The sequence below is a fragment of the Trichomonascus vanleenenianus genome, assembly GCF_965637985.1.
Source record: "Trichomonascus vanleenenianus strain CLIB 3782 genome assembly, contig: TRVA0_019S, whole genome shotgun sequence".
NCBI lineage: Eukaryota > Fungi > Ascomycota > Dipodascomycetes > Dipodascales > Trichomonascaceae > Blastobotrys > Blastobotrys vanleenenianus.
The window spans coordinates 38488-53895 of NW_027481868.1; the positions used below are offsets into that span (position 1 = coordinate 38488).

The window sequence follows — 15408 nt, forward strand, 5'->3', positions numbered from 1 at the left end:
TTTATTTTCTTCATCAATTGCAACAGCTTTATCAATGGCACTCTCTCTAATGAAAGGGCAGATGACACCTTCTGTAATGCATACTCAAGGCAGAATCATACTTTAATAGATCAAATATGTATGCTAGTTCTAATACCACTACACCGTCGTTTGAAATTGTCCTTCATCCAGGATAGCTTCATCGATGTTGAAAAATCATCTCTCAACAAGGTGTTTAAATCAATGTTCATCTTGTATAGTGTGTAGAGACTGAGCGCCTTTTCCAGGTTGCAGTCGTCCGACTCTAGGGAAGACACAACTGGATCAGGACTCATGTCAACTTTCCGCATGTATTTAGCGAACTCCTCGGGTGTTTCCTTCTTCTTTACGAGAGAAGCCTGGGCCTCATAGTTTGTGTCCACAGATATGGCAACAAGTATAGGCTTTTGCGTCTTAGCTTCAATCGGCATAGCATCCCATAGTTCAAGTAATTCTTCGGCATACGTCTTTTGCAGCACTGATGGACAGTGGACTTGGAACACCACTAATCGAAGCGCTGGACCAATATTACAAACCGCGAATTGAAGTGGCTCTCCTAAATTGGTGTCGTGGTCAGGGCTCATAAACTTGTTTAGCATAGTTGAATCAGGACTTGTGCCATTGGGCTTTGAGAGCAGTTGCGGCAAAGAATAAAAGTCTGGTTTGGGGCTCTTGCTTGGACGAAGAATAAATTCCAGCTTGTTAATGCTCGAATCGTTTCTTTCGCAAGAATAAATTCCATATCTTCCGCCCGCAACTAGTCGATACTGGACTAGCGATCCAATGATATGCTTCGTACACATCGTATTGTCACACGAACTCGTCAGATCCCGTAGCCAGCCAACTATCTTGTACGAGAGCTTGAGTTCAAATGCTTTTAGTACCAGCTGTTCACCGATATACGCCGTAGAAATCTCTTCATGTACTCGAAGGGATATGTGCTTGTGCCAATTCGAGTAAAGCGACGGCTTGCGAATGACAACTTCATTAAACAGCTTGTCGTAGCATTGCCTGGAGAGCATTGTCATGGTCGTTTGATTATGACACAGATAGGTGAATTTGCGCTCGAGCCAAGACTCAAGACGCTGGACCGTGTTTTTGTAATTGTCGCTATTGCAGCTAACATGCTCATTCAATACTAGTGCTCCAAATGGATCGTAATTATAGAAAAGCGTCTTGGCACGAACCATTGACCCATCTTCATAGTTCCGAAGCACACGGCAAATGAATCTTAGATCTGTCCACGACCACGTATCAACATATATCATGGCAGGATTGACCAGCCTATTGCGAGACGCTAGATCCTTGGCCTGAGCTTCTTTCATGCTATTGTAATTAACCAAGTGGATATGCACCCACGACTTGCACGTCATGTTCGCGGTAGGATACTGGTTATCTAGAAACACCCAGACATTGCGGTTCCAGCGTAACTGCGAAAACTGATTGCTGGGATCTTGTTCTCCCGGCTCAAACTCGCATACTCCAAGCGTCTTATCAATGAGAAAAGCATGTTCAGTGCATTGTGGGTACACAATGGTCGGGAGTCCAAACAGGGTCCGTAGCAATAGGGTGCTAATCACAAACCCCGTCTTGCCCGTGCATGGATGGGCCATGAGCACATAGTTGCGCTTAGTGTACCAACCACAGGCCCGGATAAAAAGTTCATCGGAGAAATGCCGCTTCTGGTTGAGCTTTATCGGCGATTGAACTGATTTCCTATTAGAGCATCCATTGAGGTCTTCAATCAGGGCCAGTATCTCCTTGTAGACATCTCGAAACAGCAGAGTCAAATAATAATCTTTCTGGCCCACTTGCCAGCGAACTTCCCAGTACGTATATTGCTGGCCCTCAAGCTCACCGCTGGTGAGAATGGCATAGGGTGATTCTGTTTTTCGGATTGCCTCGATGAGCCCCTGAAGCACCTCTTTCTCCCATAACCAATCGTATGCCGTTGACATTTGAAGTTGAAGTTTTGTCCCCAGACAACTAAGAAGCCTTTGGCATTTAAATATAGATCGTCAATCTAGGTTTTCCAGCTATTGAGGTAGAGCAAGCACTAATTAAGCTTCTGGCAATTATAGCGCCGTTGAAGCTTCCCCCCCCAAATGGCATCATCGGATCTGCTATGCATGGTCGCTCTGGAGAGTGATTTCGTACACCCCCTGATATGCACCTCTATGCATATTTGGAGGTATAGAAGACTGGGGGGTGGCACTACGATTGGCGGAATATCTCCCTCTAATGAGGTGTCGTGGTTATCCCACATGGCAAGAATGTAAAAAGCTTGAAGTCCAGTTTGCTGCATTGCACCTGGAACAGGTAGAAGATAGTCGCATAGCAATAAATATTGATACAGTAAAGGTAGCGAACGAGAAAAGCCTAAATGGATCGTACGCGTAAAAATAACGTGAGAAAAAAATAGTTGGTCATTAGAAACATCATTAAACATCAATATTGCCCCATGGAGAATCATCAAACACCAACATTCCCTGAAATAGAGAATATATCAATATTCCCTGAAATGCACGGTTAAACATCAATAGATTCCCTGAAATGGAGGACACTTCGGGTCCGCGACCCATCCACGCCAGGAACATTAACTTCTTCCTCCTCATCGTCAAGACTGGCCACGAGAACCAGCCCCATGAGACGCACTGCCTCAACAATGCTAGGCACCATTGCCAGGAGCCGGCTAGAGCACATAATACCCAATAGGTTGTTACTAGCCGCAAAGTTTGAGGCATCCTTAATACTCAGACACCTCGTATCAGACTCCTTCACTGGGAAAGAGTGCGCCGAGGAATATTCAAACAGGTTTGCATCAAGCCGGATGGCATTCATATGGAAGAATACGGGGTAGTTTGGCTGCTTCCAATTGAGCACGGTGCACACATCAGGGTGCTTGGACGAGAAAATAATAGACCGATTGACCGTTGCGTCGCCTTGCTGGGGCTCGCTCTGGTGTCGAATCTCCCGCGCGTGGTTGAACAGGACATTAAGAATCGTGTCTGCATATCGGTTCAGCTCTATGAAGGACCGCTGACCGAGATTGGAGTATGACGCATCACTAGCCGTTGGATAGAGCACGCCCACATCAAGCCTAATGCTGACCGGGAGATGGCGCAAAAACTCTTCTAGTGGCACTACGGCATCAAAGTTATCCAGAGCCATTCGAACCTCGGACGGCTGCGTAACATGCTCGAGATCGTCGTACACTTCCTCTATGGGGCGATTATTGTTGCTGCTGATTTTGAGCACCGTCTCCAGTGGCAGGTTGCCAATTGGCATCTTGACTCCTTCGCCCACGTCGAGGAGCCATTTTTGGGCGGTCACCACTGGGACGCGGTCGCCAGTAAGGCACACAAAGATTCTGGCATATGTGCCACTCAGCGAAGAGGCGGTTACAAACGACAAAGACTGGACAGACTGCTGCTTAGAGGCGACAATGTTCTTGTCCACCTGGCTGGTTGACTTCCAGTAGGTATCATACTTTGTAATCTCCAGTGGCTTGCCGACAAACGGCCGCACAATCTGGAACCGGAACGCAATCTCACCCACCGGCTTGAGCCGCATGTCAAACAGCGGAAGCTGGCACTGGTGCTCGCTAATGAAGCTCTCAGTTGAGCTGGGGGTGTTAAACACGTATGGTAACGCCGAAGTCTTGGCAATGATCTGCGTACCGAATGTCGGGAAGATTTCAAAGTCCATGGCGAAGTTGTCCAGCGAGTCAATCTGGAACGAAAACGCCATATCGTCATTGGTAACGGGCAGGATGATGCTTCGCGGGATAATGGAGCTCGTGGAACGGGACGAAATAGTCAAGCGACCGGCAGAAGTGCCTTCGGTAGTGTGTAGCGTAATGGGCTGCTTGTTAATGTCAAAGAAAATCTGCACAACAATCTTCTTATCCAAAAAGTTGTGTCCGTAGCGCCGCAGTGGGATAATTGGAGGAGGAAGCGACAGATCTGGAATGTCGTCCAACTCGGAGATATCCATACCGGTAAAGCTCTCAGTAAGCTCCATGCCAGTATTAGAGGAGGAGGACGACAGTGGCGGCGATCGTAGGGGCTTCTTTTCTGACTCGGTGGGGGCCAGCTTAGCATACGCAGTGGAGTGGTCTACAGGCAGGCCTTTGCCATCCGGCTGGAGCACTTTCGATAAAGCCCCGACGGATCGAATGTGACCCTCCCACGCCGCGTGGTACAGCGCGCTGTATCCGTCCTCGTCAAGCGTTTTTACGTCGGCGTTGCAGTCAATCAGCGCCTGGACCGTGTCTACGTGGCCCTCGCTGCACGCATAACACAGCGCGGTCCACCCATTGAGCTTGTCTAGCTGGTCAATGTTTACAAACGGTTTGAGCAGCGCAACAAGCTCGTGGTGTCCCGCCCGTGCGACAACGTGGATCGGGAAGAGGCCCTCGGCGTCGGCGCAAATAAGCGGCATCTGGCCCAGAATGAGCTCGACGATATCCTTATTCCCGTGCTGACAAGCTAGATTGAGCGGGATAAAGTCCTTTTGGGAGTCTATACTGACAGACGCTCCGAGCTCAATAAGCGTCTTGACACAGTCTACGAACCCGCTGACAATTGCATACAAAAGCGGCGAGTAGTTATCTTTATCGTGGGCGTCAATGTTGGCCCCATACTTGGCCAGCATGCGGATAGCCTCACCGTGGTCGCTGATACTGGCATAGTGGACCGGCGTCTTGCCAGAGTTGTCCGATTTGTTCACATCAACGTTGTTTTTAAGGGCAATTTCCATAATCTTGAGACGCCCAATGCCAGCGGCCCGGTGAAGGCAATTCTTGCCGCTGATTTCGTCCTCAGCATCCAAATTGACCATTCCTGAGTCGTAGAGCGCCAAAAGCGCCTCATCGGGGGCACTGGAGGATATTATCAGTAAGAAAATACGAGTAATTCTTTCAGCAGCATTCGGGGTTGCCCGCAATTGCTCAACCCATTCATTGACAGTCTCCCGGATCTTGGCGTCCTCATGGGCAATGTGCTGGGACTCAACCATACGCTTAAACTCGTGATATAGGTCGTCTCTATCGCGGATCGAGTTGACTCCGCCCGAAGATGTGCCCTTCTTGCCCTTGTTACCCGACTCAAAGATCATGGCATCCCCATCCGACCACGCCTCGAGCTCCATTATCGACTGACTGGCACTATCCGACAGCCGGGCAAGCTCTTCTCTATGAAATACGGGCTGGATATCGACGGCTCGGGTCAAAAACATCTCCTTGGTGTGGCTCTTGGACCGCTTGTCCCACTTCTTCAGCGCCTTGGAGAACCCGGTCTGCGATAACTCAATGAACTGCTCAAGGCGGTCCAAGTCTCGTCGAAACCTCAGGAACCCCTCATGTAGAGAAATATACGTCACGGAGGACTTGCTCTCGAGCGCTCCGTCACGGAACGCATTCTGCTTCTTCTCGAGCAGAATGTTGAGCCGCACGTTCAATTCCTGCTCCTTCTGGAGATAGAAGTTGTTAACCTTCTCGAGCTCACGCTCCAGCTGGAAAAAGAAGGTGGCCTTGTTCGCCTGGAGCGACCGCTGGATCTCAGCCTGGGACACGGTGGCCAGCGCCGCAGGGTCCGGCGCACTCAAGCGCTTAATGAGCTTTTTGAGCCCTTTATAGTCTATGAAGTAGTCTCCATACTCCGGTAGGTCCAGTCGCCGCTTATCTAGGGTCTTGCCGAACTTCATAGCGAACAATGGACCGCCAAACTGCTGCTAGATCTCTCGGGATACGACGTTCAAACTCGGAGTTTTGGGGTTGCAAGAAGTTGGAAGTTGGCGGTTGGCCGACCTATCTGTTGCATTCTCAGATGTGCGCCGGATGTGCTGTAATTTACTTACAATCTCATTACAATGCAGCACGTGGGGATCGTTACTGGTCTGTGATGGAGCGACATATGTTTGGTCTCCACTGTCCGATTGGATCGATCATATTATACGCGTAGCATACGTAATCTTGCACATATGCGAACGCGTGGTGGTCCACTAGGGCTATGCTGGTTGGATAATAACAGTGGTCCCATAGTTCGTAGATCCGTGGCAATCCGAGAGAGATAGGGTGCACAGAGTAAGCTTAAGCTATATCCATTAGAGTTATCCAATCATCTACTGTAGTTACCCCATGGTAGTGCCGTACCACTGGATTGAAATAAGCTTAACTGATGTCACAGACTATCAATCGACTCGTCATTTGGTAACTTTGTTATACATTATTAGCGGTAGAAGTCTTGGGTACTTAGATTAGTCTTCCATCACTAAGTAGCGGACCTTAATCAAGATTTTTACTTGTGCTTACTATTAATAAACTACCGGTACATTAATGAATTATTGTCCAGCGTGGTCGACTTAAACAAAATACTACGGAAAGAAATCTATTACTCCGGAGAATCCTCTAGTCTTGCAACAAGAATACGATAAATGATCGCCAATCGCACCAAGCCCGACGCGAAGCGTCGCCCCGGGGGGTCTGGGGGGCTGGCCCCCCAGGAACACACCGGATCGAGCTTCTCTAGGGGTGCTAAATGATTTATTAAAGACAGTTATAGTAATACCAATGAAGTAGAAAGAATGCAAATAAATCAGCTTTGAGAAACAAATACGCTAGGAGTCCTTGATGTAGTTTGGCTTCATTTCAAGGTTGCCCAACATACGGGTAAAGGTTCCAATCAACGACCGCGGATGATCCACTGGGTAATCAGCCGAGGACTCCCAAAACATGCCGCCAGCAAGCCCATGGTCAATGACATACTGAGCCTTGACAGCAATGGTCTCCGGATTGTCGTATGTAATCAGCGTCTGCGTATTGCGATCGTAGGAATAAGCCGCCCATGCTGTTCTGTCCACCGTCTCGACGGCGCCTGGTGGAGGAAGAAGCTTGTAGTCGTAAACACCCTGCTCCCAGGTCCCCGGTCCCGTGCCATTGAATGACTGGCCAACTCCCGTCGTCTCGTAAAACCCACGACCATAGATTGGTGCGCCCAGCACGAGCTTCTCTCGTTTGGCTCCGCGGGACAGATAGGAATTGACAGTACGATCGGCGGACAGCGTGCCTCGATACAAGTTGGAATGATAAGTCGTCTGAGAGCTCCATGGTCCAGCAAAATCGTATGTCATGAGGTTCCAGAACGTAAGGTATGGGTCCATGTCGCCAATGAACAAGTGCTGCAGCTGTTCCTCGCCACCAGGTGCGGCAACCGTAACATCAAATTGGTTTCGAGGTAGGTTCTGCCGCAGCGCAAGGGAATCAAGCTCTAGTCGCACCAGTCGACACAGATCAACATAGTTTCGCGCTTTCTCCGGGCCCTCGGCATACTCCCAGTCCAGGTCAATGCCATCAATTTCCAAGCTATCGACCAGAGCAGCCGCCGTTTTGGCAAAATTTGCCCGTTTCTCCGGCGTATTGACTCCCTGACCAAAATTAGGCGAGAACGTCCACCCGCCCACGGAGAGGAGGATTCGCAGGTGCCTGTTTTCTCGCTTGAGGCGATGGAACTCGCCGAAGCAGCCATTGTTGACACCACTAGAACTAGCAGCATTATTACCGCCCAACATGCAATCGGTATCTGCCCACGGATCAGATAACTTGACAGCTCCAGTCGGATCGACATCGGCAAACGAGTACAGAATATGGGTCATATGCTGGACCGGAAGGTCCTTGGGGAAGTGCTTCCGGTCGTAGATAGCCCAATTGCAGAAATACACAACCGACTTGTACCCCGGAGTATACACGTCTGTGTTCGGAACAAGCGCTGTTACCGCTTCCTCACCATCATCGTTTTCAGGGGCCTCGAACGGGGCTTCTTCTACCATTCCGCTAGTTAGCCAATGCAGCCACAGAACCACAATTGGATTCACACATACCAAATTCATCATCCTGTCGCTTTTCAAACTTCTTTTTAAGATGGCTTACGAGGCCCATTTTGCTGTCCGGGCTGAAATAACCGAGGGTTAGCATTAAGAGAGTACACATCGCCAACCCCAGCAGGGCCCTCGAGGCCAGACGTCGACCGATCATCCGCATATCCAAAAAAAAAAATAGAGAATAAAAATTTTTCACCGTCTCGTAGGACGAAAGAGAATTGTCCAGTCCATACTTACAGAATATCTATCGCTAAACTCGAGGGGTGGTTGTGGTAAAGTTTCGATAGCAAAAGTATATTGCGTGGTGTCTATTCGCTTCCGGGGAGGACTTAGTACCCAAAATTAGTACTATGCAAGAAGCCGTTCAGCCAATAATAGCCAATAAATGATAAATATTCGTCGTCGGCTCTATCGTGGAAAAGGTTTTGATACTAGGTTTCTCCGGGGATTAAAGACGAACCGGTAGGCCGGCTGACTCCGGGGACTTGATGTGGAATGCTCGCACATTCTTTTTCTTGGTGAAGTCGAACTGCTCCTTCAGGACAGCCTTGACCGCCTCAATGTTCGCCGCGATCTGCTCCGGAGGCATGTTGGTGTACCCGATGTGCGCTGACAGACAGGTCCCCGAGGTAATTGCTACGCGGACGCATCTGGTGATACCTTTAATTTGCAGCTTGACAAACTCTGCGTCAATGGCCGTCTTGGCCTCGCGACGCTGGGCCGCCGTCTTGGGCGGCGGAGCCAACTTTATCGGCACAGGCATGTTCTTGCCAGACTTGTAGAAATCAAACCCGAGCACGGGCGGTATCACTTCAATAACTCGTTCGTCGGCGACGATCAGATCCGTCTCGTGTTTGAACTTGTCGGCTTCCTTCTTTGATCTCATCTTCTGCTTCAGTTTCTTGACCGAGATGACATCTTTCAGCGTGGTATAAGTGGGGGCATCTTCATCTAGCAGAACCTTGGTAGCGGCGCTCTGAGGATCGCGGACTACTAAACTGATTGCCAGTTCCGACGTCTTGTGGAGTCTATGCGGGAGTCGAATCAGCAGCGGGACTGGCTTCCGTTTCTCGGCCGCAGGCTTCGCTAGGGTCGTCTGAAGGTATACTGGCTCTTTCTGCCCTACATGCGATATCAGGGACTTGACCACCTCGACCGTCTCTGGAATTTCTGCCATCTTTTGTGTCTTAATTACAGTTCGTAGTGATTAAACAATTTTTTGTCAAATCACAGCCCGCACGGCTGTGCAATCGATACCCCCCTTCCCCTGCCAATAGGTTCCAGTATAGTACCGGTACACCTGTAAATCATGATTACTACCACTACTACTTGGGGGCCAGCCCCCAACCCCCCGTAGCTCCGCTGCGCGGAGACATCTCTGTTAGCTAATTGGTCTATAGCAACTATCACCTCCGCGAAGCGGGGCTCCAGGGGGGTTTGGGGGTCCCCATTAGTACCAGTGGAATGTATTCGAGGGCCAGCCCTCGAGCTCCTGTAATGGGGGATCTGCCCCCAAACCCCTCGTCCGGTAGCGGACACTGTAGCAGCGTAACAAGTTTTCCCAACAACGTTACGGAAGTCTTCCCATACGCTGTTACAGCGTTACAAACTTGTTACGACCCCTCGAAGCGCAAACGGTTTCCCATTATGTACTCCACCTTTTCCGTTCCGTGGAAATGATATTGCCCTTTTTTTTATAGATGAAGTACTCTGTTCTTAGAAAACTCTATCCGAGTAGTGTCTACACAGTATATGTCCATACTTCTCCTAGTATACATTTACGGGCCAGCCCGTGGAGATCCTTACAGTTTCAGTAGTGCCTCTGAACATATCATGGCTACTAGCAGCACACAGGGTCATTGACCAGTCTACCAGGGGTTAGAGTCGTGCAGTACGAACGATACATGAGTATGGCTTCTCTATAACAACAATCATCTCCGCGAAGCGGAGCCCCAGGGGGGTTTGGGGGGACTGGTCCCCCCATTAGCACCAGTGGAGTGTATTCGAGGGTTAGTAAGGTCGGTTAAATGTAGACTGGGCCCTGTCATCTATACTCGAGAACGCGCGTCCTCCAATAACGATGAATTAGGTCCTAATGATACCAATTGAGCTATATATAAAAGCTATAGGTGTATTTTCGAGACGATAGACGTTTCCTCTTCCTCACCACTTCTTACTACCGGTATCTATATCCTACCAATTGAAGTAAACTATATATCGTACTAATTGAACTATAAATTATGTTAGTTGATGTACCAACTGCCGAAGTACCAAGTCTGGCAGACGAACTGAAACCCCAGCATCGGCTAGAATGCGCATTATTACTGATATCCCCCCTGTAATGTGTGTAACACCCATTGAAGCTTTATATGTATCGATGCCACTTAATATCAATTGACTAAACAAAAATCTACGACTCTCTACTGGCGATTAATTGGTTACAGCGGCCCACAGTCGAGTACTACCTTCAATTGGGTAGCTCTGAACCAACTTAATATCCCTGAACCAATTCAGTTGCTTTGGACCAATTCAATCGCACTTAATGAGTGAACCAATTCAGTCCCTGATCCAATTCAATCGCACTGAACGAGTAAGCCAGTTCAATCGCCCTGAATGCGTGGCTAGACGGGTTCATTTTAACCCTGTTGCGCGCCCTGTGTGATGGACGTTGTTTTGCTCTATATAAGCTGGTACATCGCCACTTGATCCTCCCCTCTTCCCCTGGTCGAGATCTCCAAGCAACGGCCACTACAGTAGTTACGTAACTACGCACTTAAGTGGTTGATGTGTGTGGATGTGTGGAGACGCGCAGGCATGCGCGGCGCATGCGCTGATCTGGGCTGAACAACGAGCATTTTTGCCTTCCATACGTCACGATGCAGTCTTCGCAAACGACCGGGCTTCTAGAAGCGAATGACGCACGACAACATCCTGTCAATGTCAATCGCCAGTCAATGTCAATGCGAACATGACGTCTCCAGCCCCATGGCCTCGGGACAGGGGTATAGACTTGCTGTTGATAGACGATCGATCCCGTTCGCTCCCCTCCTCTTACTCGGGGACCGCGCCACAGACCTGCCTAATTAGGCGAACAAGGCGCGTTGTCAGGCGGTCTCCGGGGGTGCCGCCAAACAAGGCGCGATAGAGGAAAATACCGGCCCGGAAATGGGGTTTCGCGTCATCGTGGGGTTAAGCGCCCTACCGATAGGGAAACATTGGGCGACCAAATTCCTCATCGGTTTGGTTGCTGCGGGACCTGGTACGAACCTTGTTTTAGAGCGTATATACCTCCGGCGACAGTTCCTTTTCCCTTCCTATCAACCATTTCATCTTATCTTGTTGGGAACGAGGAATTGACTTCGTTTTTTTATTCGATTCTGGAGTGTTGATAACAGTTACCATGGCTACGACCTCCCATGAGCATCGCCAGGCGTCGCCTGGCGCACAGAAGGCTCATGAAGACAAGCAGAAGGATAATAAGCACAAGCAGGCGACCCCCAAAAAGTCGCCGAGAATGTCGTCAGCGGCCGCAATGGCCCAGTACAACAAACAGCTACGCCACGGCATTTACAATTCCCCGGGATCACCGGTAGTAGGCGTGTCGTCGACCTCGTCTGGCGAGGCCGCCTTGCTGGCGACCCAGAGTGACTTGTCGCCGAATCTGTGGCAGCGTGAGAGTGCGGCTCCCGCAGCGGGGACGGCAGCACTGCTAGCCACCCAGTCGAACAAGTCGCCGCAGATTTGGAAGCCCGACAGCTCGGCGACAGCGGCTACAGCGGCTCTCTACGCCAAGGACCACCCGTCGACGGTGTCGTCGTCTGACGACAATGGGGTTAACTACAAGCTCGAGTCGGCGTCTGCAAAAGCGGCGCTGCAGGCGCACAAGACCCCCGCCGCAGAGATGGCGGCTCAGGCGCTTCCCGAGGCGTATGCATGGCGCGGCGGCGAGTCGACGCTCGAGGAGAACGAATTCAAGGGTGCCAGCGTAAAAGTGTTCCAGCAAGACCGCGAGAATCAGCTGAGGCGGTCCAAGAGCCTCGGTAGCTCCGAGCACGCTGGCTTTGGCAACATTGGCGATATCGAGGAGACGGCGCGCCAAAACGCCGCACAGCGGCTGTCGCATCTGAACGCAACGAAGCCCTCGATCTACGCAACCAAACCTAGCGAGTACGCCGGACTCGGCGTTGGTAATAAGCGGGACTCCATGGCATCATCGCACTACTCGAGCATCCATGAGGACGACAATGTACTCAAGAACAGCGCCGCCGCAGCAGCGGCTAACATTCTCATGACGCAGAAGCGCGAGGAGGACCGCAGGCACCAGCAGCAGCTCCAGGAAGCCCTGAGACAGCATGACGCTCTCATGACTGCGGCACGGGCGCGAGCTGAGAGCTCTCTATCGGAGATTGACCGGCGCGTGCTCGAGAAGAACCCGCTCGCCGACACCAGATTTAACGCTGCGGCGTATGAGATCGCCGAGAAGAAGGGCAAGGAGCGCATGGAGAACCATGGCAAGATCAACATTGGTGGAGGCATGTTCATGACGCAGAGTGAGATTGAGGCCATTGCCCAGCGCAACGTGGCGCCCGTGCTCAGCGAGATCAGCGAAAGAGCCGAGCAGCAGCGACAGGACGACGAGGTGCGCCGCCTGGCTGAGGAGGAAGAGCGGGCCCACAAGGCTGAGGACCAGCGTATCGGGCGCGAGAAGAAGGCCGAGGAGAAGCGCATCAAGCATGAGGAGAAGGAGAAGAAGCGGGCGCTCCAGAGCCAGCAGAAGCAGGCTGAGCGCGAGAAGAAGCAGAAGCTCAAGGCCGAGAAGAAGGAGCTCAAGGAGCAGCGCAAGCACGAGAAGATGCGGCTCAAGGGCGCCGCTGCAGAAGCCCAGAACGCGGAGGCCATTGCAAAGACCCAGGTACAGAAGACGGAGGCCACGAAGCAGGCGGCTGAGGCCAAGGCGGCTGAGGCTCAGATACTGGCTGAACAGGCTGAGACTCCAGAGCAGGCCGCGGCTGCTCAGCAGCAGGCCGAAGAAGCCCAGCGCGAACTCCACGCGGCCAACGCCGACCTTGAACAGGCCCAGCGCGAGCACACTGAGAAGAGGGAGCTTGCTGCGACTCATGCGGCTGCTGTTGAAGAGCACGAACGCGACACCAAGGAAAAACTGGCCAAACTTGGTCCAGTTGGTGGTGTTGCCGGAGCTGTGGCTGGGGTTGGAGCCGCTGTCGGCTTGACCAAGGGAGCAGGCGAGAAGTCGCCGTCGTCCTCTGTCTCTTCTGTCTCCACCTCGTCTGGCGAGAGTACTGTGGCTCTGGAACTGGGTCGAGCTGCTGATGTCATGAGAACTGATTCGACTAATGCCAGCAAGTTTGCAATGGAACAGGCTACAGCCGGTATGGCTTTGAAGAGTGAGCTTACTCCGACTTCGACTCAGGTTGAATTGGAGATGGGTCGGGCGGCAGATGTCATGCAAACTGAGTCTACCAATGCCAGTAAGTTTGCAATTGAACAGGCCACGGCCGGCATGGCTCTCAAGAGCGAGATTACTCCAGAACCGAGTGAAATTGCGTTGGAGATGGGTCGGGCTGCTGATGTTATGCGAACCGACTCTACTAATGCGAGCAAATTCGCCTTGGAACAGGCTACGGCCGGTATGGCTCTCAAGAGTGATATCACTCCGGCTTCGAGTCAGATTGCCTTGGAAATGGGTCGAGCTGCTGATGTGATGCAGACCGAGTCGACCAATGCCAGTAAGTTTGCCTTGGAGCAGGCTACGGCCGGTATGGCTCTCAAGAGCGAACTTACGCCTGCTTCAAGTGTAATTGCTCTGGAACAGGCCAAGGCCGGCATGGCTCTTAAAGCCGATTTGACTCCAGGTGCCAGTAGTGTCGCTTTGGAGTTGGGTCGTGCTGCCGATGTCATGAGGACCGACTCTACTAATTCCAGTAAGTTTGCTTTGGAGCAGGCTCAGGCCGGTATGGCTCTCAAGAGCGACATTACCCCCTCTTCAAGTGTAATTGCCATGGAGCAGGCTAAGGCTGGCATGGCTCTCAAGTCCGACATTACACCCAGCTCGAGTGCCATTGCGCTTGAACAGTCTAAGGCAGTTGGTGGTGCATATCTTCCGTCTGAATCGTCGAGCGCCATTTCTGCTCAGCAGCGGCCGGTACGAGGTATTGCCTCAACCGAGGCGCTTACCGAGAAGTCTCCTAAGGCACCTATAGCCGTTCCAACTGCCGTTTCAGGACGAACTCCTGCGGGCCAGCCGACCGCCCCGCCCCCAGCTACAGAATCTGACAAGCATCGGGGAATCGGCGGGTTCATTAGGGATACGCTCAAGAAGGCGAATCCCGCGGGGCGGATGAGAAGCCATTCAACGGGCAAGGATGAGTCAGAACAACCAAAGCCAGAACTACCCGAGGCGAAGCAACAACAGGAGTCGAAGCATGGGTTGCCCAAGTTCTTATCGCGAGAGACTCACCCCACTACCCAGAAGGCGCCTCTTCAGACTGCGTCGGATCAGCCAGGTGCTGGCGGGCTAGCGACGACTGCGGCTAAGGCAGCCAGCTCTGCCCAGCCAACTACGGAGCAGTCATCACAGTTCCAGACCCATGCTGATATCCATGCTGCCAATGCCAAGGAAGAGGAGCGTAAGACGCAGAAGATTCTGGCTGACAAGCGTACGTTCTCTGGGTTCTCGGACACGGAGGAGGAGGAACCAGCTAAGAGTGCGTCGTTGGAGGAAGTCGCCAAGCCTTCACAGGAACCAGCCAAGCCGACAGAGGGGGTATTCAAGGAGGAGCTGTAACTTGTAATTTGTCTGGTATTTGTATAAGTAGTTTGTTATTTGCAATTTTTATTATTCGCTTACGGTTAAGTAAACTCCTACTTCGAGTGTTATTCGAGGGCCAGGCCCTCGAGCTCCCGTAGTTGGGGGCTCTGCCCCCAAACCCCCGTCGCAAGAAACCCTTCTGTATTACGATATCGATATGTAGTTGATTGAAGCTGGTATAGTGTGTGTTGAATGATAATGCTACCTAGTTAAGGGCTGTTCCGCTAATCGAATTGTCTACGCTGAAATTCTATCTTCACTTGCAGGTACAAGCTTCTATCTTCATTGGCTACGATTTATGTATCGATATGTACTTTCTAGGAAAATGTCGATGACCAAGTCAACGGTTCATTTCGAAGGAAGCCAAATAGTTTTACTAAAACGGAAGATGCGAAGGATCTAATTCATTTTCGCCAACAATTTCTAATCGGCTGTTTGGTCAATCTTGCATTAATGTAATCGTAGTGCTTCCAATTTTCGAGGTGTACCTTTGCTTGGAGTATGTAGTAGGCGCGGATCACAATTTCTTTAAGGAATAACTTGTTACGTTTCCTACCTTTTTTCTTTTAGTTACGTTAACGCGATCCTTGAAGACACACCATAGCTACGCTAGAGTCGCCGGCAGGATGGGTACCTCTATCGAGGAAACGCCTGTTGACGACCGATCAGGAGCTCCACGAGCT

The 15408-nt window shown here is 51.1% G+C and overlaps 5 protein-coding genes across 5 annotated transcripts; 1 reads left to right on the forward strand and 4 right to left on the reverse strand.

Annotated features, from left to right (window-relative positions):
• Nucleotides 1-110: 110 nt before the first annotated feature.
• Nucleotides 111-1976, reverse strand: TRVA0_019S00540 (uncharacterized protein; the record flags this gene model as incomplete). Its single annotated transcript, XM_076684831.1, has 1 exon — nt 111-1976. One exon carries the CDS (start codon nt 1974-1976, stop codon nt 111-113), a length of 1866 nt encoding a protein of 621 aa, XP_076540872.1.
• A 571-nt stretch (nt 1977-2547) lies between these two features.
• Nucleotides 2548-5724, reverse strand: PHO81 (Pho81p; the record flags this gene model as incomplete). Its single annotated transcript, XM_076684832.1, has 1 exon — nt 2548-5724. The coding sequence occupies one exon, from the start codon at nt 5722-5724 to the stop codon at nt 2548-2550; it is 3177 nt and encodes a 1058-aa protein (XP_076540873.1).
• A 912-nt stretch (nt 5725-6636) lies between these two features.
• On the reverse strand, nt 6637-8153 carry CTS2 (putative chitinase; the record flags this gene model as incomplete). The annotated part of the gene is made up of 3 exons (XM_076684833.1): nt 8134-8153; nt 7897-7967; nt 6637-7835 (listed from the first exon to the last, which is right to left on the reverse strand). The coding sequence occupies exons 2-3, from the start codon at nt 7952-7954 to the stop codon at nt 6637-6639; spliced, it is 1257 nt and encodes a 418-aa protein (XP_076540874.1). The 5' UTR covers nt 7955-7967; nt 8134-8153.
• Nucleotides 8154-8344: 191 nt separating this feature from the next.
• Nucleotides 8345-9073, reverse strand: UTP30 (ribosomal protein L1 family protein; the record flags this gene model as incomplete). The annotated part of the gene is made up of 1 exon (XM_076684834.1): nt 8345-9073. The coding sequence occupies one exon, from the start codon at nt 9071-9073 to the stop codon at nt 8345-8347; it is 729 nt and encodes a 242-aa protein (XP_076540875.1).
• A 2223-nt stretch (nt 9074-11296) lies between these two features.
• TRVA0_019S00628 (uncharacterized protein) lies at nt 11297-14701 on the forward strand (the record flags this gene model as incomplete). Its single annotated transcript, XM_076684835.1, has 1 exon — nt 11297-14701. One exon carries the CDS (start codon nt 11297-11299, stop codon nt 14699-14701), a length of 3405 nt encoding a protein of 1134 aa, XP_076540876.1.
• Between the last annotated feature and the right edge of the window lie 707 nt (nt 14702-15408).